General features: G+C 40.1%; 1 protein-coding gene across 6 annotated transcripts in view; it reads right to left on the bottom strand.

Annotated features, from left to right (window-relative positions):
• Positions 1 to 23890, bottom strand: part of Ntrk2 (neurotrophic receptor tyrosine kinase 2) — a 385092-nt gene that overhangs the window by 109215 nt on the left and 251987 nt on the right. For all 6 annotated transcript variants that reach the window (XM_010605519.3, XM_010605520.3, XM_010605518.2 and 3 more), the window contains one exon: positions 13716 to 13846. In XM_010605519.3, coding sequence (XP_010603821.1) covers positions 13716 to 13846 — 131 coding nt within the window. The remainder of the gene's footprint in view (positions 1 to 13715; positions 13847 to 23890) is intronic.

Genomic DNA, 23890 nt, shown 5'->3' with positions numbered 1-23890 from the left:
AAAAAAAAAAAAAAAAAAAAAAAAAAAAGAAAGAAAAAGAAAAAGAAAAAAGAATACTACTTTGTACGTGTGGGGTGGGGTGGGGTGAGGAGGAGAACAGAATTTTCTTTCTGGAAGGATGAACCTGAAAAGTTAACAAGCATTTGATATTCCCATGACCCCACAGCAAATTACTATGGAAAGTGGCCCACTTAATACAACGTCAAACATTGTGCTCCAGTAACATTTTTGGATGTTAGAGAGATTTTCCTATTCACAGGGCAAATGCATCTCATAAACCTGGTCTCCTTCTGTATGCCTATCCATTTTTGCATGTTAAGTCCTTTTTCTACATTATGATTCAATTCTATTTTAAGAGATTCAGAAAAATATGGTGGTAAAAACTCAGGCAAAATCATTTTCGGAATTTGGCACTCTAAGGACAATTTGTTTTAAGGGTAGAGCCATAGCCAGGCAGGAATCAGAAGCTGGAAAATCCTGCTTTCAGCCTTTTTTAATGAAAGTTATCTCTGTCGTGTACCATGGCTGATGTCATGTTCCTAAGTTATGTGATCTTCACTGGCCCGCTGAGTCTCTTGGCAATGCTCTGAGACAATGAGTATGGGATGGCAGCTTCCCACTCTCAAATGTCCCTCTACTTAAGTCTCATTCGGACATATCTGCCCGATCACTGAACACCGGCGTTTCCTTACTCCCACTGTCTGCCTTGTGCCTCCATTTCTTCTTATTGGTGGTGAATTCCCGTATACTCAGAAGCATCCCTTCTGAACATGTACACCAGGCAGAGTTCTCGTCCAGAGATACACAAGATACTGCTTGGAGTATATAACAATTCACAGCTGGAGTAATGGAGTGGCGCGAGATAAATTTCAGCACAGAACTGACGAGCTAGTGACGGGAGGGTATATGTAAGAGAAAAAAGGAAAATCAAAATTAAACCCAATGTGAAAGCAAAATACTAAGTTCAATGTGAAGCTAATTAGAAAGGCAGGAGGCCTTGTGTGAAATATTGGTATAATAGGATATTTTAGGACAAAAAATGATCACATGCTTCAAAATATAGGTGGTTTAAGGACAGATAAGATAAAACAGAGATTGTGACCTTAATGGATAATGTTTACTCTTTTCATAACTTCTAGACAGGCATGGCCCAATATGATAGCCCACAGATTCATGTCACTGTTTACCATTTGAAATATGGCTATTTTAAATTGAGGTGTGCTTTAGTTTAAAAATACACATATGAATTACTAAAGCTGAATCAAGAAGACATAAAAATTCTAAATAAGCCGATATCAGACAAAGAAATTGAATATGTAATTAAAACCGAAAGGTCCAGGCCCTGAAAGATTCATTGCTGAATTCTAAAAGAAATTTAAAGAAGATCTAATGCCAACACTCCTCAAACTCTTTTTAATGAAATTGAAAGGGAAGCAATACTCTCAGATTCATTCTTGGAAGCAAGCATTACCCTAATAGCAAAACCAAAGAAGGTTCCAACCAAAAAAGAGAACTATAGGCCAATCTCTGTAATGAACACAGATGTAAATATCCTCAATAAGATACTGCCAAACAGAATGCAACAAATAATCAAGAAGATCATGCATCATGACCAAGGAGCATTCATCCCAGGGATGCAGGGATGGCTCAACATACACAAATCAATAAATGTAACACATTCTATTAACATAGCCAAGGGCAAAAACAACATAATCATCTCAATAGATGCAGAAAAAAACGTTTGAAAAGACCAACATCCATTCATGATAAAAATCCTACAGAAACTTTGAATAGTTGGTCTTTATCTCAATCTGATAAAAGCCATCTATGACAAACCATTAGCCAATGTCATACCAAATGGTCAAAAACTGAAAGCTTTCACTCTAAAATCAGGAACAAGACCACTATCACCACTTATCCTCATTTGTGGATGACATAATTCTCTACATATAAGACCCCAAAAACTCTACCAAAAGACTTCTACATTTAATAATCAAATTCTGGCTGCATATAAAATCAACATCCAAAAATCAATAGCATTCTTGTACACAAATAACAAAATTACTGAGAGAGAAATTAGGGAAACAACACCTTTCACAGTAGCATAAGAAAAGAGTGAAATACTTAGGAATCAATCTAATGAAGAAGTAAAAGGCCTTTACATTGAAAACTATAGCATTCTGAAAAAAGGAGATCAAAGAGAATATCAGAAAAAGGAAAAATATCCCTCATTCTTGGATATAAAGAACCAGTCTAGTGACAATGACCATCCTCTCAAAATTGTTATGCAGATTTAATGCAATAACAATCAAAACACCAATAGCATGTCTCATGGAATTAGAGAAGACAAACCTAAAATTAATTTGGAAACAGAAGAGACCTAGAATAGCAAAAGAAATTCTGAGTAACAAGGATAAGGCAGGGAGCACCACAATTCCTTAGTTAAAATTATACTGAAAAGTTACACTGATTAAAAACAGCATGGTACTGGCAAAAAAGCAGACCTGGGGATCAGTGGAACAGATTAGAGGATGCAGAAATAACTCCAAACATACTCAACTACCTTATATTTGACAAAGGGGCCAAATACCTTCACTGGAAGAAAAATAAGTCTCTTTAAAAAATGATGCTGGAAAATCTGGCTTTTCATATGCCAAAGAGTAAACCTTGATCTATATCTCTCACTATACACTGTACTAAAATTGAAATGGATCAAAGATCTAAATATTAAAACAGAAACACTAATCTGCTGGAAGTTAGAGTAGGTAGAACTTCAGAAGACATTGTTGTAGGCAAAGACTTTATGAACTAAACAATGGAGATCACACAGGAAGTATCACAGAAGATTAATAAATGGGATCTCATTAAAAAGCTTTTGCACAGCAAAGCTGAGATTCTACCTCATCCCAGAAAGAATGGCTGCTACCAAGAAATCAACCAATAACAAACGCTGGAGAGGCTGTGGGGAGAAAGGAACCTGGCTCCACCGCTGGTGGGAGTGTAGACTGGTGAAACCACAGTGGAAATCAGTGTGGAGATTCCTCAAAGAACTAAGAGGTTCCATTTGACTCATCTATTCCTGCTTCTTGGCATCTTCCCAAAGAATTAAAAGCATCACACTACAGAGGTATGCACACCTTCATGTTTAAAGCAGCACAATTTATAATAGTTAAATATTGGAAACAGTTCAAATGCTCATTGACGGATGAATGGATAAAGATTTGTTTTTTTATATGCAATGAAATACTACTCTTTCATAAAGAAGGATAAACTTGAGATGTTTCTAGGTAAATGGGTTCACCTTGAGATAATACTCTGTGAAAGAAATTGGACACACATGTTGAAATATCACAGTATTTCTCTGGTGTGAGAAACCAAAGGCATAAATAAGGACAAAAATGTATAATAGATATTGTGAAATACAAAGAAAAAGTTCAAATGGGAAAGGGAACAGGGATGGGAGAGGGGGAAAGGAAAGAAGAAAAAGAAAAAAGAATAGAAGGAAAATGGAAACAAAGCTTTTGTAAATGGGGGGAGGAGTTGAAGGGAGTGGAGGAAGTTGGGGGAAAAGATGAATCAAGATATATGAAGTACACATACAAATTCCCTAGGATGGATGGTATCATAATGTATACCTAAAATGCACCAACACACTTACTCAATTTAGACAATAAAAATACACATCAGCTTTTGGAAACTTGGTATGAACAAAATAGTTTAAAATATTGTACTAATCTTGAATATTAACATACGATAGAATATAAACAAGTTGAATTAAATAAACTATGAATACAGTTCACATGTTTCTTTTTACCTTTTAAATGTGCCTAATAGGAAATTTGTCCTTCTATTGGCTAATACTGTTCTGCAAAAGCTATTTCTCTAGGTTATAAAGAAGTCAACCTCTGTCTTGGGAATGCTGGAAAACAGTTCCAGAGTAAAAAATTGAAATAGAATTGAAGAAGACACCTTTCTTAGGATTCTTACAGGCATGAATTAGTCATGTATTTAGAGTAAGCCTTGGTCACAATTTTTCTAAGTAATAGGTCCTTCTCTATAAAAGGTAGAAGAAGCATCTATCAAATTCTTACACAAATGAACTTTGGAGGAGTATATTTTAATAAACTCAAAGAAAGAACTTGGTTGAAATAAGATCTTAGAGACAAAGGGAGAAATAAATAGCTCCCTAACCTTTTTAGAAAAAGGAGATTAAAGAATTGTATGAAGATGATACAGTGGACCCTCAAATTACGACCGCCTGACATAGGAACAACTTGGGTTAATTAGGCTCATGGGAGATTCGTCTGCCTCTTGTTATCTATAGCATGTATCTGGGTAAGCAACCAGATCTCAGTGGTATTGACTTACAACAAACTTGAGTTACAGGACAACCCTCAGGAACCAATCGAGTTTGTAAATCAAGGGTCCACCGTAATGCTCACAAACAATGAAATGGTACTCTCTCCATGTTAGAAACCAACACAGTATGTACGTGAACTCAAGAAATTATATGCAAATGTCCTTTGAAAGGATTTTAATTATGTACCAAGTGACAACCTCAAATATAAGATTCATAGCCTGATACTGATCATTACTGTCTTTATTTGCACAACCATTCTGGCTCTCAGGACTGAAATCTAACAAGACCACCATTCAAAGGCAAACACAAGGAAATTCACATACTTTAATATAGCTGAAATAATTGGGGGAGGGAGGGATTGGTGGTTTATGCTTGCATATCACATCAAGTTGCATATTAGAAAATGTTAAGTTTTAGGAAGACAGGCAACTAATTCATTGCAGCTGTTATATTAGAAAAACACAGAATCAAAAGAACAAATCAGAAACTGACTGCCAACATAAACAAGTATATTTCCGGGCTTTGAATACATCAACATAAAATTGTCCCAGATGATTTCAAGAGACCTAATGGAGCTGATGGTTCAGGTTAGACCCTCACTTGATTATGAATTGGTCTATCACATTTAAGTAAACTGGAAGACAGCACAGTGATTTCAGAGCATATATTCCAGAGATACAAAGGTGTGAAATGAGTCCTTCAGATTTTATGCCAGATAAGTTCTTGTTAGAGTAAAGGAACTCGAGTCTCAGTGGCCCAATGGCTAGGATTCAGTGTTCTTGCTGCCTTGGCCCAAGTTCAAGTTCCAGTTAGAATGAAATGTCTTGTTTTTGTTTTAGCTTTTCAGAAAAGATGTGAATAAACTGGAAATAAGCCAAAAAGAGGGTCACTAAAGTGACGGAGAGGACAAAAAACAGAACCCTGATCAAAGGTTAAAAGTTGAAGTTACTGGAAAGGGATAATAGTGGTGCAGCTTTATAACTGGAGCCTTCCTAATTCAAGTGCATGAAAAATTCTTACAAGGAACATCCTGATTTTTATCTCACGAATCCACCTGAGCATGCAGACAGACAGACAGACAGACAGACACACACACACACACGCACACACACACACACACACACACACACACCAGGAAAGAATACACACACCAAAGGATCTGTTAAGCTATGTCTGCACAATGACAATAATCAAGCTTTTAACAAAACAATGTTAAAAGTGCCCCAATGTCTATCCCAAGATCTTTATAAATATAGATTCAATAGTGCTTTGTGCAGCATTATGTCCTGTCAAAGTACAGGGATGGTCAAAATATACAGTGAGTGCTTAGATTAAAACAAAATATAAACAAAAGATAAGAGGCACATTGCCACTGATCTCCCTCAGAATACTTCCCCTCTTCAATCCCACTGTTCTGGCCACTTTTTGGAGCATTTCCAGAAGACCTCTCTGTCAACATCTTTAGGTGGTATGGTAAGAAATATAGTGAAGGCTGTAGCAGAAAGGCAGGCTCATAAAAAAAAAAATGGTGCATCCTTGTCCACCTCATTCACTGGATCTGACATCCTGTGCCCTCCGGATTTCTCAAAGTCAAAATAATCATGAAAATTAGACCTTTCGACTTGATTCAGGACATCAAGGCAGGGAAGACAGCATCACCAAAGAAACTCACGAAAGCAGAGACTTCTAATAGCACTTCAGAAAGCAATAAGAATAATGGGATAAGCGTGGTCCAGGTAAGGGTATTTTAAGGGCAATTAATGTCAATCTGACCTTTAATAATTTTAAGAAATATAAACAGCTGGGCGTGGTGGCACATGCCTGTAATCCTAGCTCTCAGGAGGCTGAGGCAGGAGGATTGCTGTGAGTTTGAGACCAGACTGGGCTACATAGTGAGTTCCAGGTCAGTCTCAACTACATAGTGAGACCCTGTCTCAACACACCCCCCAAATAAACATTCACCAGATTTTTCAATCACACTTCGTACATGAGTTGTTAGGGTAATGTTATTTTCAATCAATTGATAATCTTGTCATCAACTTCCATTTTGTGGGCACAAGGATTTCGCATGTCAGCAAAAGTGGAAAAGTGATAAAGACAAGGTAGTGGGTATCACAATCCCCAACTTGAAACTATACTACATGGTACAGGCAAAGAAACATACCTGAGGGCCAGTGGAACAGTTAGAAGATGCAGAAGCAACACCAGACACACTCGTCCACCTCATCGTCCACAAAGGAGCCAAACGCCCTCACTGGAGGAAAGATGGCTTCTTTAATAAATGGTGCTGGAAAAACTGGGTTTCAGCCTGCCAAAGACCTACATCTCCCACTATGCATTAAATAAAATCAGAATATATTAAAGCTCTAAATATTAAAACAGAAACACTAAACTGGCTGGAAGAGAAGTTAGGCAGAACTCTTGAAGACAATGGTATATATAGGAAAAGACTTTATGAACAAAACTTCAGTTGCCCAGGAACTAGCACAAGCAACAAATGGGATCTCATCTTTTTAAAAAGCTCCTGCACAGCAAGAGAAACCACCAACAGCATGCAGAGACAACCCATAATGTGGGAAAACATTTTCACCCGCTGTTCCTCAGACAAAGGTCTACTATCTAGAATATATATCTAGAATATATATACTCTAAAAAATCTGACCTCCCAAATTTAAAGACCCAATCCAAAAATGGGCATCTGAAATGAACAGCCATTTCTCAGACAAAGAAGTAGAAATAGCAAATAAACATATGAAAAAACGTCCAACCTCCCTGGACATTCCAGAGATGCAAATGAAAACAACTCTGAGATTCCATCTCACCCCAGAAAGAATGGCTGCTGTCATGAAATCAACCAATGACAAGTGCTGCTGAGGCTGTGAGGAAAAAGGAACCCTGCTCCACAGCTGGTGGAAGTGTAGACTGGTTTAACCACTGTGAAAATCAGCATGGAGATACCTCAAAGAGCTAGCATTGGAAGTCCCATTGACCCAGCTGTTCCCCTGCTAGGTATCTTCCCGAAAGAATTAATAGAATCATGCCGCAGTAATATATGTGCACCCATATTTATAGCAGCACAATTTTTAATAGCTAAAACTTGGAAACAGCTCAATTGCCCATCAACTGGAGACTGGATAACAAAGATGTGAAGTTTTTAAAAAATGAAATGGAGTACTATTCAGCCATAAAGAATGAGACACTAGAGACATTTATAGCTAAATGGATGCACATTGAGGCAATACTCTTGAGTGAGATAAATAGGACACACATGTAAATACCAAATAGTTTCTCTGGTGTGAGAAACTGAAAGTGAAATTAAGAACTAAAAGGTATAATAGATAACGTGAAATAGGAAGAAAAGGGGCAAAGGGGGAAGTGGGTGGGGTAGGGCAAAGGAAAGAGGGGAATAAGAAAATGAAAGACTCAAAACAAAATATTTAGGGAGAGGAGGAGGGGTTGAAGGGAGGGCAGGGGAATGGGGAAAAAATAAGAACCAAGATAGATTACAAAAAGGTACAAATTTCCAATGATGAATGCCATTATATTATATACCTAAAACGCACCAGTAAAATAATTTTTAAAAAAATGGAAATGCAGGAAGGAAGTAGAGGAATAGGAAGGAATGAGAGAAGAGCCTCATAAGGAAAGAAGATGTAAGGACTGACATGACTGTCAGGAAAAGAAGCAAAGATGAAAAGGAGCCATCCACCTTAGAGATCAACCTGGGCGCTGTAATGGAGTCAAATGGACTCTCGAGGCTGTTTCTCATCTATGAATATTTTTTGTTCCAAGATTGCAGAAATGAGCTTTTATGCTTTATCTGTTTCACGTGCTCACAGACAGGCGGCTCCAGTTGCCTCCTTTCCTGAAGGTGGCACCTTTGGTAGTATGTGACATCTGGGTGGCTGACTTGCAGGCAGGTGGTGTGGCACGAGAACTGAGTGGCAGTTTGGATTACTGGGTGGAATACTTGGGCACATAGTATTTGTGAGTGATGGAGACACTGTAGGTTGTAGTTGCAGGAGAAGCAGCAGCCAGATATTAGGTAGCGGCAGAGACAAGAGACAGTGGAACTGTATTAGCAAGGAATCCAGAGGAGAATCCCCAGGGTCTTCTGTTGGGAAGATGAAGAAGGGACATTGTAAGGACTGCCCCAAGCAAGCTCTTAGACCCCCTACTCTTCCCGTCCCGATGAGGTCGCTCTATCCTGAGGTTGTCATTTGAAGCCTCCATTTTTCATTTCTGTCCTGGAAGATCTTTCCCTCTTCTTTTGATGACAGCATCCCTAATACTCTTTCAGTGAACCGATTTCCTTCTTTGTGCTCAGTCCATGTCTGTCGAGTGGAACTGACTCCACCTTTCATTCCCAGGGATGGGTATGAGATCCTGACCTGCATAATCAGAATATTCCATTCTGGTACAGCACCAGCCAGGTGATCAGAGCAGGAGGCAGCCCTCGCAGTTTTGGATAACTGTTGGGAAAGGGGAGCTCTTTTACTTTTTGGTTGCAAAGATGAAAAATTTTGCTACAGTGTGGCAAATCCACCTGAGAATGAAGCAAATATGGAGGAAAGCAGAACCAAGATGGGGAAAGAGAAACAGATGCCGAGAAGAACTGTTGATTCTCTGGACCCAGCGGTAGCTGAAGCTAGTACAGCAGTAACGAGGCTTGCTGGTGGCATAGACTCCTAGGAGTCAAAAAATTCTCTTTTTAGTTTAAAGTAGTTTACATTGGGTTTCCAGTTAACACCATTTTGTTCTTTTTAGGAAAGCTGATGATGAAGATTTTGACTGCATTTCCCTGAGGTCAACACGCTCCATCAGGAATCCAGTTTTCATATCTCCAATTATTCCATTGAATTTAATTTCTACTTGCGAAAATATGAAAATGTCTCCCTTCTGCATTTGGATGAGCATCACTAACATACTTTCAGATGATTTGGTAAGTGGCATTGGGTTGGATTTCCTCAATTTGGTTTACCAGCCTATACATAAAATCTGACTAATGGAAATATGTACACTATGAGCTATGGACTGTGTTTGAGTCCCAAAATTTATATTAGATGACTTCATTCAAGCTCTTTGACCTTGGATAAATCATTAATCTTTTTGGGCCTCCAGTTTCCTAAATGTGGACATTAAGCAAAGGATGTCAATAATAAGTCTCAATGTCTATATAGTTATTCCACCATTTCTAAATTGATTTTTCATTATATTATATTATTATACAGCATCATTACAATTTCTTTCAGCTATGGTTATCAATAGTTCACCACATAATTTCCTTGCCTAGAAATGTCAGCTGGCAATTCTTCTCTACGTAAAGGCTAGTTTTCCACGGTCAGTCTGCTCCCTCATCTGTCCATCCGCTTCTCACCTATTCATCCGCTCATTTATCTGAAAAGTGCGGCCATAGATCCCATGAAGCTGACTGTGGCTACATTTAAAAAACAAGAAATCAGCTTGTATTCATAGCTCAAGGAAATGTTGTAGGCATTGCACCTACTGAAATGCAGGTTGGATAGAGCCAAAAATAGCTATCCTACATCAAGAGTTAATGCAGGGAAACTGATGAAGTGTTTCCTTGGCAATTGAGTTACTTAAAGGTAAAAGAACTTGGTTTGATCAAAGACTAGTTCTCTGCTTCTTGTCCTCTATGTGGTTTTGTGATTGTAACTCAGGGAAAAATGGTTGACAAATCCAGTTCACTGAAAAACCCAAAATATCAAGAAAAGAGCAATCCAATTGAATCCCATAAGGCAAAGATATAAGTGAAGCGTGTTTAGCCTCCACGTGCCCTTGAATGCCTGTGCACACCTTTGAGCTACTTACATTCTAAACTGCTTCCTGTGGATCCCTTGAGCTATAGATCATTTGGGACAACCTCCCGAATTTATAGGAATCTGACATCTGTCAATCTGAATGTGAAGCCTTGCCTTTCAAACTGAAGTCAGTTCCTTCCAGAGAAGGAAAAAGGACAATAGCTGCTATTTCTTAGCATGCATACTCAAGGCTGCAAGGGTTGCTAGGCAACAGCAGAAGGCTGTCAGACTTGCCTGGGTGCCTCCAGTGAAAGAGGAGCAACCCTGGCAGCCACTCCACAGAGGGGAGGGGCTGCACTGTCCTGGGAGCCATTCAGTGGACTGTATTCCTTACAATACCCATTCACTGTGTTCAGGGACGAACCACAGACTTTTTCTTCCCAGGCTCATTTAGCCTTAAAATGCACTTCAGTTGGCCAGAGCCCCCCAAAATGCGCACATCAGGCCGGAGAGATGCGGCTCTGGGAGAGGTCTGTAGGTTATTCTGATCCAGTTCACCCTGGAGCTCATGGAGGACCCAACTTGTCTCTTACGTGGAGGCTGAAGCCTCTGAACTACAAACAATTGAAACTGCCTCTCTGAGGCTAGATGTCACTGCAGCTAAGGCAAGCACAACCGCTGTATCCAACAGATGTTCACGGTGCAGGTCACTGAGAGGAGACTTCTTCCCCGCCATGGTGTGGATTTCTAATCTGCAGGCCCTCTGAGCTTCCTATTTGAGATAGCTGTTTCCTTCAAATTGAAACAAAGAGGAGGCCCAGAGAGAGAAGCCAAGATCTGATAAAAAATTAAATCACTGTTTTCTTTTCCTTTTTTAAAATTTTGACTTTCTAAAATATTCTTATTAGTATGTTTTAATAGATAATAATTAACTCATTTGGGGGATTTGCTACACATGCGTGTCACATCTAGGTCATTTTGATTCCCCATTCTCCCCTCTCTCCTTGCCTAGACCCTATTCCCATCTTCACAGAGTGTACTTCCCTGTGTTCCCTCATCTCTTTAATTTTTCTTTTTAAATTTTTACATTTTGGATTCCTCGAATAGAAAACCATGCAAAATACAACCTTCTTTGTCTGATTTGTTTCACTTAGTTATGGTCTCAAGATCCATCCATTTTCTTACAAATGACTCAAATTTGTCATCTTTATGGTTGAATAGTACTCCATTGTGTGTAGAGACCACATTTTATTTACCCATTCATTTGTTGAGGGGTATTTAGGCCACTTCCACAGCACTATTGGTTAAAGAGCAAACATTCATCACAAGTCACCGTGAATAATTTGCCGAAATGTATTTGGCAAAGCCAGGAAGCGTGTGAAGGATAGGTCCTGGGTCGAGTTCAAGATGCAGTTAGGGCTGCAACTGGGATTTATACCAGGGAGGGGCCTCACTGACAGTGACGATGAGACATATGCCCAAACAAAAGCAACCTGTGGACAGGAAAGTGGCCTTTCCTAAGGCCAGCTCAGGTATCGTGGGCTAAAAGCTGCTGTGGCTGGCTAACCCCTCATTGTTAATACAATCCTTGAAGTCCTGTTGTAGCAAATGTCCACAAGGAAATGGAACACATAAGTTGAGAAGGCCCTGGACTTAGCTATGCATGGCTTCTCTTCACGGGCACTGCAGGAAGTACAGAGCCGTAGGCACAGAACACTAAGATGAAAGTTTTGACCACTAAGAACCTTGTTGGGGCTACCTTTGTGGTCTCTCAGATATTCCTACACTATCATCCAGGATTCCCCAGTCTCCCTAATGTCACACTCACGGTTGCCCTTGCAACACTGAAATGAATTAAAAGTTTCAAGGCTTGACTCAGACTACCGGAGGGTTTAGAAGTAGTGCAAACAGTGGGCAAAGCATAGATGTAAAGACTTTGGTTCCTTGTCTATAACACGTGGTTAGGCTAGGATTACACGTTCCCTACAATTCTTCTAGCTCTAACATTTGATCAGTCTGCAGATTTGCAAAAATGAAAACACGTTTGGCCACATTTATCAGTGAGACAGAGAGAGAGAGAAGGAAGAAAACAAAGGCTGAAGATATAACATTGCCAAATGTTCTGAGCACATTGTGCTAAAAAAGGATGACAACAATTTTTGAGTAAAAGAAAGAAAAGAAGAAGCAACGGCAATAGCAGGAAATGTGCCAACACCACTGCACGACTTCTGCTTTGACCTCTTCTGCCCCATCTGAACACACATCTGGCTAGGATCTTGTTTCCTCTCCTCCCATCTCCAGCTCCCCACCCAGTTCCTATCTTGTAGAGATGATGCTCACTTGTTAGATCCCTCACCCCTAGAAAGGTCTATCTTTTTTTTTCATTGAAAAGTTTAGCTTGTAGGAGGCTCCTCTGAGAGTTCAGGACTGTCGTGCCACCCTGGACAGTTTCTTTCAATGACAAGGAAAGAAGAACAGTTTTTCTCTTTGGATGAACTTTAATATAACCATTAGGTCTTTAGGATGGTATATTCAAGAATAATTTTATTTTTCTACTTAGATGTCCATATATAACATTGCTTATACTGAAATATTTTAATGCTAAATAAAGAAAAAGAATATATACTTGATTTTTTAAAAATGAAAAATTTCCTCAGTTATAACTAGTAAATAAATGTTATTCATATAAATGTTTCTTATTTTGGAAAAAATATAGCACAATAAAAAAAACAATGTTATGCCAAGAGATTAAATGTTTGCATTAGATCTTTCCACATCTATTTGGTGCTTAATTCCTTCTATAAATGCATGTTTCTTTTAAGTGTTTGACATATAAACCTAATATTTTGGTGAGTTATAAAAATATTGATGATGCATACGTTAAGGATCTACTAAAGTCTTTTGTGTTATTTTGTTAATCCTTGTGTTTTAGAAATCTGTCCCTTTCAGTACTAATGTTTTCTTACTGAAGAATAGGTCCCCTTTTTAAGTTTTGGGGACTATGATGGACTTTCTTCTTGCTGCTCAGTGGAATCCGCAGAAGCTGTCATCCACTTCTTAATGAAATCATGCAGTCATGCCTGTATTTTATCCAACTTTGCAGTGTTGGAAACATTTGGGAGAGACAAGCTCTGGGACAAGCTGCAGGACAAGAGCAGAACTTGGCAGAACAGAGACTGAGTGGGAAGTGTCACTAGCAGTCCTACCTTTGAGAGTCTCAAAGCCTACAACCCTGCCAAGCACGTCACAGAACCAGACAATCTGAGGGGTAAGTGCTGGTCTCTGAAACTTAACTGGTTGGTTTCTGTTTGACCCACTGATGTATCTGGAATTTTGTTAGCACAGACTTGGAAGAGTAGCTCAGAGCTTTTCACAGCCTGTGGGCTTGTTGGTTGCCCCGAGGAGAGCCCATGGTACTTGAATGTACTCCAAATATCCCTCCGCCTGCCCATTCAAGTAAGGGAATTTGAACACATCCACCATAGTAGGCATAATTTACTACTGAATTGGCCACTAAAATATAATACAAAAAGGTAAAATTTCCACAGAGTAGTGTGACCATAGTTTAGTCACATTCTTGGATGTTCTCTTACCTTCACTGCCACCAAGATCTTATCCTGCTCGGGACAGAGGTTATAGCATTCAGCTAGGAAAACTTTTCCAAAGGCTCCTTCGCCTAGCTCCCTTTTCAGAACAATGTTATGTCGCTTGATGTGCTGAACAACTGTAAAAGAAAGACAGAATCGAGATTGGAATTGAAGCACGTTGAGAGGAAGGCTAAGGGTGGAGAGTCCATGGTCTAACTCTGGACTTGCAGGCCCAGCATTCTCTGCACAGAGCGAGGCAGAGGAGAGGCACACTGTCCATCTCACAGTCTGTGACTCTCAGGGGCTGGCAGGAGGTTTCATCGGCTTATTCTCCAGAATTCAGCTACTGTTCGTGATAAAATTAAAGACCTAGCTGTTGGCTCCAAAATATCATTAATAAACTTTCAATAAGAAAAAGGAGATATGAGGACGGAATTAATAGTAATGACAAGTCCCTTATGAGGCAGACACGGTGCATGTATGTCAGTCATGTGTCCAGTGGGAAAGGCATACCCATTCCTCATCAACCATTTCACACAGCCAAGGAGACAGACTCATAGCATACCAAGGGGAAATGCAAGAATCGTGCGTTGCTAGTTAAGGCACAGGCCTCCTCCCTATTTGAACCTTCTAATGAGATGGGGCAGACCATGGCTGAGCCTCAGTGACTTCTTTTGCTTAGATAAGAAATGTCTAGACTCTGTACTAACCGCTAGTTTCCTTAGCTCCACTCTAAGATCATGCCCTGGTTTTGGCTCTCCAAAGCCAAGAAGATATAAGAATAGGTGAATTTGAAGAACAAAGACCCTTTCCCCCTACTGTCGGGCAAGCAGAACTGGTCAAAGTCATTCATCCATATGCCTTTTAAGAGACCAAGACAAGAGGCAATCAAGGGTTTTAGAGCTTACTAGCTGCAAACTGGAAACCAGAGAAAAACAACACAGAAGGACAGAGCTACTAGAGTAACCCAAAAGGAGACTGTAAGAAAAAAATTGCAGCACAAGTTTGTACCTCACTGCTTAGAGCTGCAGATGCTGAGTCTTAGCATGGGAGTTCCCCTGGGCTAAGCCCGCATTCTTTTCTGATCCACTTGGCCATGAATAGTAGTGTAGCTGGCCTTCCATATCTGCCAGTTCCATATCGTAGATTAAACCAACTTTGGATAGAAGACATTTAGGTCCCACCACCACCAAGCACACAAACACACAACAAAATTTTTTTAAAAATTACTTTTATACTGAATGCATAGACCATTTTTACTTGTCATTATTCCCTAAATACTATAACAATCGTTTACAACCAATAATATAACAACCATTTACATAGGATTTACATTATATTAGTTATCATAGGTAATTTAGGAATGATTTAAAGACTAGAGAAGGATTGTGTAGATTATATAAAAATGCTATAGCACTTTACATAAGGTGCAGGAGCTCCTTGGTCTTTGTATCACACGGGACCCTGGAGCCAGTCTCCCACAGATACCAGGGAAGGCTGCATTACAGAGAGGTCGTGCTCCACCTACAGCACGGAATGTGGAGCCAACAGTATGTTTTCCTGTCATTTTTACAACCCTATGGAATCCTCCTGTCTTTAGGGAAACAGACTATAGAAATTTCAAGGATCCAGTGTGTGAATGGCTGGAATTTGAACCTAAGTCTGTCTGAATTCAGAATCTGTGTATTTTCTTCTATATCACATTATCCTTTCAATTATAAATTGTGTTGCACATGATGAAAAAGTTGATGTACATAAGACATAAAGAACAAAATAAGAATATTCACACCAGGGAAACTATTTGGTATTTACACATGTGTGACTTATTTATTTCACTTAGGAGTATATCTTCAATATGTATCCATTTTCCTATGAATGAATCTATTCTCTCGCTCTTTATGGCTGAGTAATATTCCATTTTAAGATTCTAATAAGATTACTGACATTTAGAAATTTGAAGAAAGGAGCTAAAGGTGTAGGGAAGGTGTGATGCATAGGGGAAGAACAAAAAGGGAAAAGAAAAAAATGTGAGAGAATGAAAAGATGAAAATAAAGTGTTTGTAGATGGGGTGGGGAGGAGGGGGTGAAGGGAGGGCAGAGGTAAGGGGAAAAAATGAGAATCAAGACTTGCCATATAGAGGTACATGATCCCAACAATGAATGTAACTGTACTGTATCCCTAAAATGTACCAATAAACTCAATAAAATTTTAAAAAAAGAACAAAATAAGAATATCTTCTTCCTTCCTCTACTTAGTTAACCCTTCAAAGGCCAATTTAAGTTCTTACTCCAAGAGAGGGGTTTCCAAGACCACTGTGATGACCAAAGACCTTCTTTTCTGAACTCTTAGCATAGCTCATGCCTTTAGCTTAGTTGAATTGCATTTCCTCTCACAATCAGTCCAACCTGTGAGCTCTCTGAGGTTCAGAGTGAGCTCTGTATCTTGCGCAGTGTCTTCAGTACAAAGCGCAAAGTGAAGATTCGGTTACTGTGATATATTTTGATAACCTTTCTTTAAAAGATTTTTCATTGTGATGTGTGCTTAAAAATGATATAAAGCACAACTGCAGCTTAAATAATAACAAAATGAGTACCTAGAATCCACCATTGCATGTATCATTGCAGCTTGAGTATTGCTTGGTCCCAAACCACTTGTAACTAGAAGTGTTTTGGATTTTGGGTTTTTTTCAGATTTTGGAATGTGTGTGTATATATATATGAGGGGGGTAGATCTTGGGAATGAAAAATTGCAGAATTCATGCAGAGAACACAGAACTTATGCACTTCTTATGTTTCATACACTTCTTATGCACATATCTTTTTTTTTCCTCATTAAATTTATTGGTACATTTTAGGTATACAGTACAGTTACATTCATCATTGGGATCCTGTACCTCTACATGACAGGTCTTGATTCTCATTTTTTCCCCTTGTCCCTGCCCTCCCTTCACCCCTCCTCTCCCCGCTTTGCAAACACTTCATTTCCATTTTTTTATTTTCTCATATTTTCCCCTTATTAGCTTTCTCTTACCCTTCCCACTTTCCCTACACCATTAACCCTTTTCTTCCTATTTCACATTGTCAATTATATCATTAGGATCTTGTGTACTATTATAGTTTATTCACACCAGAGAACTATTTGGTATTTACACGTGTGCCTTATTTATTTCACTTAGGAGTATATCCTCAATATGTATCCATTTTCCTATGAACGAATCTAATTTCTCATTCTGTATGGCTCCATTTTATAGAAAAACCACATCTTCTTTATCCAGTTTCCAACAGATGGGCAATGGGCTGTTTCCAAGTTTTAGCTATTACAAACTGTGCCGCTGTGAACATAGGTGCACATATATCTCTGTGGTACGATTCCTTTAATTCTTTTGGAAAGATACCCAGCGGAGGGGTGGCTGGGTCAAATGGAACCTCCAGTCCCAGCTCTTTAAGGTATCTCCATATTGATTTCCATAGTGGTTGCAGCAGTCTGCACTCTATACACATATCTTGAATGTAATTTTACACAATACTAGCCTGAGTGTTGCTACAACATCACGTGAGGTCAAGAATGGAATCTCCTTGTGGTATCACAGCAATACTCAAAAAGTGTGGGATTTTGGATTTTGATTTCTTGGGGCCAGAGATGCCCAGCTCATGTCGCCTTAGAAGCAGTGCTGCCTTGCTATGTTCTTACTTGATTTTATCCAATTTCCTACTCATCCCCCAGGGAAGGCCAATGGAATTTTGTGTCTATCATTTCCATTGTTGTTTTGCTTCCAGGGCTATACCCTAGCAGCAATTTGTTCAGTTTGCCTGTTTTTGAGCGTGTATCAGTAGAATTATACGATACATATTCTCCATCCTGTCTTTCAACAGTGCCCTTGAGCCCGAGTTCCACAATGTATATAATAGTAGTCCTTTCCCTGTGACTCCTTTATAATATCTGTGGAAAGGCTATACCCACATACATTGGCCCATTTTGGACTGGTGGACACCCTGTATCATTTCTTTTTAGATGTAACTTTATATAAATTTGAAGGAGTGATTAAAGTTTTGTTTTAATAATATTTTTCCCCTGATAACTCATGTGGTTTTGATCTATGAATGCCTCTGTGAGCCTCTGGGACCTCAGGGGGAAAAAATCAAAAGGACTTTTTATGAGCAATAATATTAATGACTACGAGAACATAACATTAATTTCTCACACTGTAGTAGCAATGCCTGGATTTAAGAGGAGAGAAATATGTTCATTATGTAGACTGCCATCTAAAGACATAATATAATTCTTGTGGAGAATTAGCTGCCCTATTTAAATCTAATATTTAACTCCCTAGATGTCACATGGTCATTGGGAATTAAATTGCCACTTGATTTACTTTATACTGTAACCAGACCCAGGGAAGTATTTAACACATTTTTGCATTTGATTTACACATTTTTCCTTTTAATATTCTAAGCAGTGGAAAAAGTTAGTGGAGAAAAGTTTTTTTTTTTTTTTTTTTAAAGTAATAGTTAATTCCATCATCTTTAAAACTATAATTAATGTGGTTAGTTTTCTGGCCGTTTGCTTTTTGTTTGTTTGTTTGTTTTGCTTTGCTGTGGCTTGGGTTACAGATTACTAGAATGGTGTCCTTTTGCCAATGCATTTCCTCTAAACAAAATACATTTCTTCTTTTATAAGACTGGCAGCCATTGGAGCACAAGTAACCATTTTCTATTTGTATTTGTATTTCTGACAAGTCTTCGGTGGGCTTTTACATAACACAGTTGGTTCTACATAAATATTTCTGCAAACATAGTTTCAATAATGATAAGCCCAGATGGAAGCTGTCATTATATGATCTCATTGAATTGACAGTAACCCCACTGGGTGTGGAGATAGAGCAATCCACTTCTCTGAGATGAGGAATGGGGAGTCTGAAGCTTCCACATCACTGAGCTAAGAATTTCTTCCCATTCCTCTCCAGGAGAGCAGCAAGGTTTATCTCACCCTGCCCATTTCTTGTCTTGCTCGAGCATCACAGGAAGTCCCGCCTCACCCAACCTTTCACCCCAAGAGTGCTCTCACAGGCCCCATCAATATCCGCCCATGCTGCTTGTGCAAACCTTCCCATGGCACCCTCTTGGCTCACTGCCTGCAAGTCCACAGCTTTTCATATCCCCAACTGTCCTTACACTCCCTCCCACCTCCTGACTCAGATGAAGCTTTGGCAGCTTCCTGAGAGTACCACGACCTCCCCTGTGCCTTCCTAAAGACAGCTCTGCCCATCCCTTACCCAGAGCGTGCCAGCACCTGCTCCCCATTTTATTCCTCCCTCTGTCTCTTGCTAGAGCCCCAGCTACCCTGAAGCAATAATCTTAGGGTGTGATCCGCACCTACCCTCTGCCTCTTTGTACTGACATCTTGGCAACTCTCTGCACCCACCCTGCTCCTGCCTCCTGATGCCTCCCCTCCACTCTACAGATGCCTTCCTTCTCAGAGTCGGAGAAGCAGGCAGGTTCCGGAGCTTTCCTAAGCCACAGCAGCACTGGGCTGCCCTTTATCCTCTGTCTTTCACAGGTGAAGCAAAGAGGCTGTAAGCATAGGAAGGCCTGGCCTGGCTGTTGGCAGAACCTTAAGCTGATTTTTTTCTTGGAGCAAGACAATCTTAATGAAGGAAACAATACTGATTTCCATTCTGGACAAGCTCTTTCTCTCACTGTGGACCAGCACTTAGACTATTACTGTATTCAAGGACCATATGCACATTCCTATGCAGTATCCTGAGTCAAAGGACTCCATGACAATTGAGCTATAATCAGATGAGCGCGAAAACTCTCAAACACTTCCTTTCTCTGAGCTCATGCCATAGGGGACTTGAGTAAAAACCATGTCACACAACATGGATAAGCATAATAAAAATAAATAAGTAAGATCTTGAGCTCCACTGTAAGTGGTTTCCTGTATTGGAGGAAAACACAACAATAGCTGTATTTTTAAAGTTTTATAGGAAAATTTTCTCTTCGAAATTCACCCTGGCCCCTCCCTGCCAAAGAAAGTATCCATACCAGTGGGGAACCACACCCCTGGGCTCCAGATCTGCAGATGTCTGAGTGCCTTTGCCACTGATGGAATTCTCCTGGCTGGAATTTGGTGCCCTCAGTTCTGCATCCTGAGCACCAGAATGGGACTGATTTCCAGTCTGTGTCACAGTATCACGTTACAGTCACTGAAAACCACAGAGTCACAAAGATTGTTTAAATAAAATTGCTGTATGGAATCCTCTCAGAAGTGAATATTTAGACATACACACCGGCAATACGGTATTAATCCATGCCTATATCCATTACCACTAAATCTAAAAGCAACAAAACTATAAATAAATATTACCCTATCCACCTATGGTCTCAAATAGGAAGTGTCTTTCCCGTTTCCTCTTTAATAGGATTTCTTGAAACTGTGGCCCAGTGGACATAGTCTGCTCAGCACACAGACCATAAATTAAACATTTGTTGAGAACCTAATACCTTATCTGCCAAGTACTCTGTGATTTGCAGTTTAAAAGAAACACATTTTAAAGTTTTTAGTGGGGAGGTAAAAAACAGGATAGCCTAAAACAGTGCTCTGTATTAGATGGCCCTGAAGCCTCCCCCGGAATGTGGGTCTCATCTTACAGGACGGAGTGTGGTAACAGGGTGAGAACTCAGAGGTCATCCAGAAGGGTGCCCTGTGTGTGACAGGTCAGTGAGTGAGGCCCAGCATGGTACAGTGACGTAGCTACAAAGCCACCAGCTAGGACTCTGGTACCCAGCATTTCGGAAGAGTGACCCTGGACTCCTCCTTGACTCGGGTCTCTAATCAGGACTGACCACAGTAAGGATTTCCTGTCATTAAAATGAAAACTGATACTTCAGTTAATAAATATCGTTTCTACTAGATATGCCTGAGTAGAATTTCATTCGAAAGCTGCCAATAAATATAAAACATGAGCGTGGGCAGAAGAATCCAAAAGTTAAATATTTTGAAAACTGCTACAACTTGAGGTGAAAAACAAGTAACAGGAATTCATGTATGGCCCACATAGTGAGTTGGAAAAAATCATCTACCCTATAAAAATAAATGTGTGAAAGTTTGAAAACTATGGTTTTTAATCTTATGTTAATTTTTATTAAGATATGAGTCAGTACTAACTTGAAAGACAATTAGGACCCACAGACAAAAAAAATAACAAATATTTATAAATGATACTGATGATGAAATAGGAGACATAACAATCCCAGGTCACTTCTAAGCACTTTTCAGAAAAAAAATCCCAGTGTCATAACCACCATTGAATTTCCATATCGCACTGTGGCTATTAGCCACACTTGTTTTGTAGAAGACCCCATAACTCACTGGCAATGCGCGATCAGTGAAATGTACTTGCTTATTGTTCTTCAAGCACTATTTCCACATAAATGAGGAAACAGGAAGGACAGCGGGGCCCCCAATATATGCTGATTGCTAGTAGGAGCTACAGAATGCGCTGAGACTGCTCAGTGGCACCAAGCAGTCTGGGAGGGTATTCTTAGCTCCACCTTCAAATTCAGGGAAAAATAAGATCAGATGAGATAAGTAACTCACTTGAAGTGGTACAGTTGGTAACAGATAGAGTTTGAATTCTTTCTTCTACAACATCCTGTCTGTCTTTGGTCACCTTAGGAAAAACAAAGTGAAAGAGAAAGACTGGGAGTTTTACTTTCTCAGTTAGGGAACGATGGGTATTTTCATCAATTTAGTTCAGTGAAACCATTATTAAGCACTGACTAAAAATGCCTAGGCATTTTTCTAAGGCCTAGGAAAAAGGAGGAGTGAAATAATGTTTGTCTACTAGGAACTCACAGCCTAAACATGCAAGGAAAAACACCTGTGTATATACTGATCACTTCATCAACATCTTTGCATTGTTCTCAAAAGATGTTGGATATTTTATAAGACACAAAGAAAAACAAAAACTCAAGTTGGGTGAAATGGAAAAGGAAATTAAGACACAGCATTAAACAGAAACCCAAACACATAGGTTCTAGGGCCCTAAGAGGTTATTAAACTTGTCACAGTTTTACTAAGCTTCATGACTAGAAAGGTCAAAAGGTGATAATTTACTAAATTTGGCTACCCACAAGAAGCAAAGAAGTCATTCTGGGAAGTAAAATTCTTTATGGTAGTTAGTTTTCACAGGAACAATTCAAAGGGATTTTCCACAGGGAATTGGTGTAATGATCAATCTTCCCAAAAATGTCTGAAGAGTAAATGAGAAATTTCCTAAGAATATTTCACATGGCCAAGCTCAGTAAGAGATATACAAGTGACACAAAAGCCAACCTCAACCCAAGCATTGCACGGAGAGCCCATAGCTCTTAACATCACAATGGCATAAAAATAAATGCTTATGGGCATACTCAAGAGCACTCTGGACATGAACTTGATGAATGGATGTAATTTCCTTGAACCCACTGGTGGGCCTAGAACACATTAGGCAGCCTAAACTATTTTATAAATAAATAATAACATTAGCATGTTAAAAAAGAGTGAGTTATTGAACAAGAGAAAGGAATGGTGGGAAACAAAGCAATCAAGGTAGGGGAAGAAAAAAAGAGCTAGGATAGGAAGAAAGAAAAGTCCAGAGTGTATTTAAAAAGTAGTTAATTGTCTTGGCGTCTTCTTGAAGATGAGCAGCAGGCAGTAAACTGTAAGAGGAGAATGGGCTGCATCAGGGAGGGCTTTCGACATTTCACAAAATTGTTTAGACAAGTTTGGGACTAATAGGAACTTGTGTAGACAAATGATGTCATCGCTGAGCCCCCGTTGTCTCATCTTTAAATGATGGATTTGGGGTAAATGGTATCCAGGCCTGCTCTGCTATATGAATGGAGCTGACATAAATTACACACATATATATGAGTCACACATATGTATACATGTATGCAATAGCTCCATAGTTTGCATACGTTCAACAGCTCCATAGAACTCATGTCAGTGTACAAAGTTCTTGTATTGAAGATCTTCAAGCATGGGACAGAAGTGATAAGGACAAATCACTAGAAATATTATTCTGGCTGCAGTAAAAGTGGAGGCAGAGAAGCCAGTCAGGGAGCAGGGTAGAATTTATTTTCACAGGGGCTGGTGTGAGGGCGGGCACCATCTAATCGCAGGTTCATCTTCCCCCTCTGGCCCTAGTGCCATCAGTCCATTGGAAGTGAGCAGTTCAGCATAACTGTTGGAGATTCTGTCCACAGCCAGGAAAGCTGAGACCCAACCATGATCCCAGAGGGAGCACAGGGTGTTGTCAAGGACCAGTGCTTCATGGGTAACTACAGAGAGGATCAGGAAGACAGAGGAAACCAAGATGGACACATCAGGGGCAGCAGACAGGGCTTGCAGGACGCTGAGAAGAGCAGGAGGCTCGCTGCCTCTGGGAGCGGGGAGGAAGGGGAACTGGGAACAGAGAGGGCATGTGTGGGAGATCTGAGGGGGGCAGGAGCCGTCAGGTCAGTCCAAGGGTGGCACAGTGACTCCCAACCAGAGCGGGGGAGGCTTCAAGGTCCTTGTGAGATGACAGGAATGATAAAGAGGGAGAAAATGAATAACAGCCCCAGAAAGGAAGAGGGAAGAAAGAGGAGGAGGCTGAAGGGAAGAAAAGAGGAAGGAGAAATGAGCCATAGAAGAGAGTCCTGGGGCAGAGGACAGTGGGAGGGAGGTGCAGATGATCTCGGCGTCAGAAGAGAGATTCTGAGTAAGTGACTGGGCCTTGACTTTGACTTTCGTCACAGCTCTGGGATATAGAAGCAGTGGGGGACGCTCAGGGATCTGCAAGGGACGCGTTAAGCACAGGCCGTCCCAGCGCTTTAGGCTTAAGCTTGCCTCTGTGCAGCTAGGGCATGACACATCCTTGCAGGGTCGCTTTACCTTCCTGAGACACACAGGTACTTTCCGGGGCACCTCCTCCCACAGCCACTGGTAAGGAGAGAGCCTTCATCACTAGACCAAATTCCAATGCAGAGCAGAGCAGCTGGAGGAGACAGTGCTGAGCTCCACTGAACCTGGCATTGCAGCAGACAAAGCCCAGAGATATTTGAAGCTAATTCCCACAGTTTCTTAGAGATAACAGCCGGGGAGGGGAGCCCCAGAAATCTTTGGAGCTGTTAGACTGAAAGGAACACCACAC

The sequence above is a fragment of the Fukomys damarensis genome, unplaced genomic scaffold (genome assembly GCF_012274545.1).
Source record: "Fukomys damarensis isolate Sample0158 unplaced genomic scaffold, DMR_v1.0_HiC HiC_scaffold_4, whole genome shotgun sequence".
Classification (NCBI taxonomy): Eukaryota; Metazoa; Chordata; class Mammalia; order Rodentia; family Bathyergidae; genus Fukomys; species Fukomys damarensis.
Note: the sequence above shows the minus strand (reverse complement) of the source record. Positions and strands in the feature narration are given on the sequence as shown.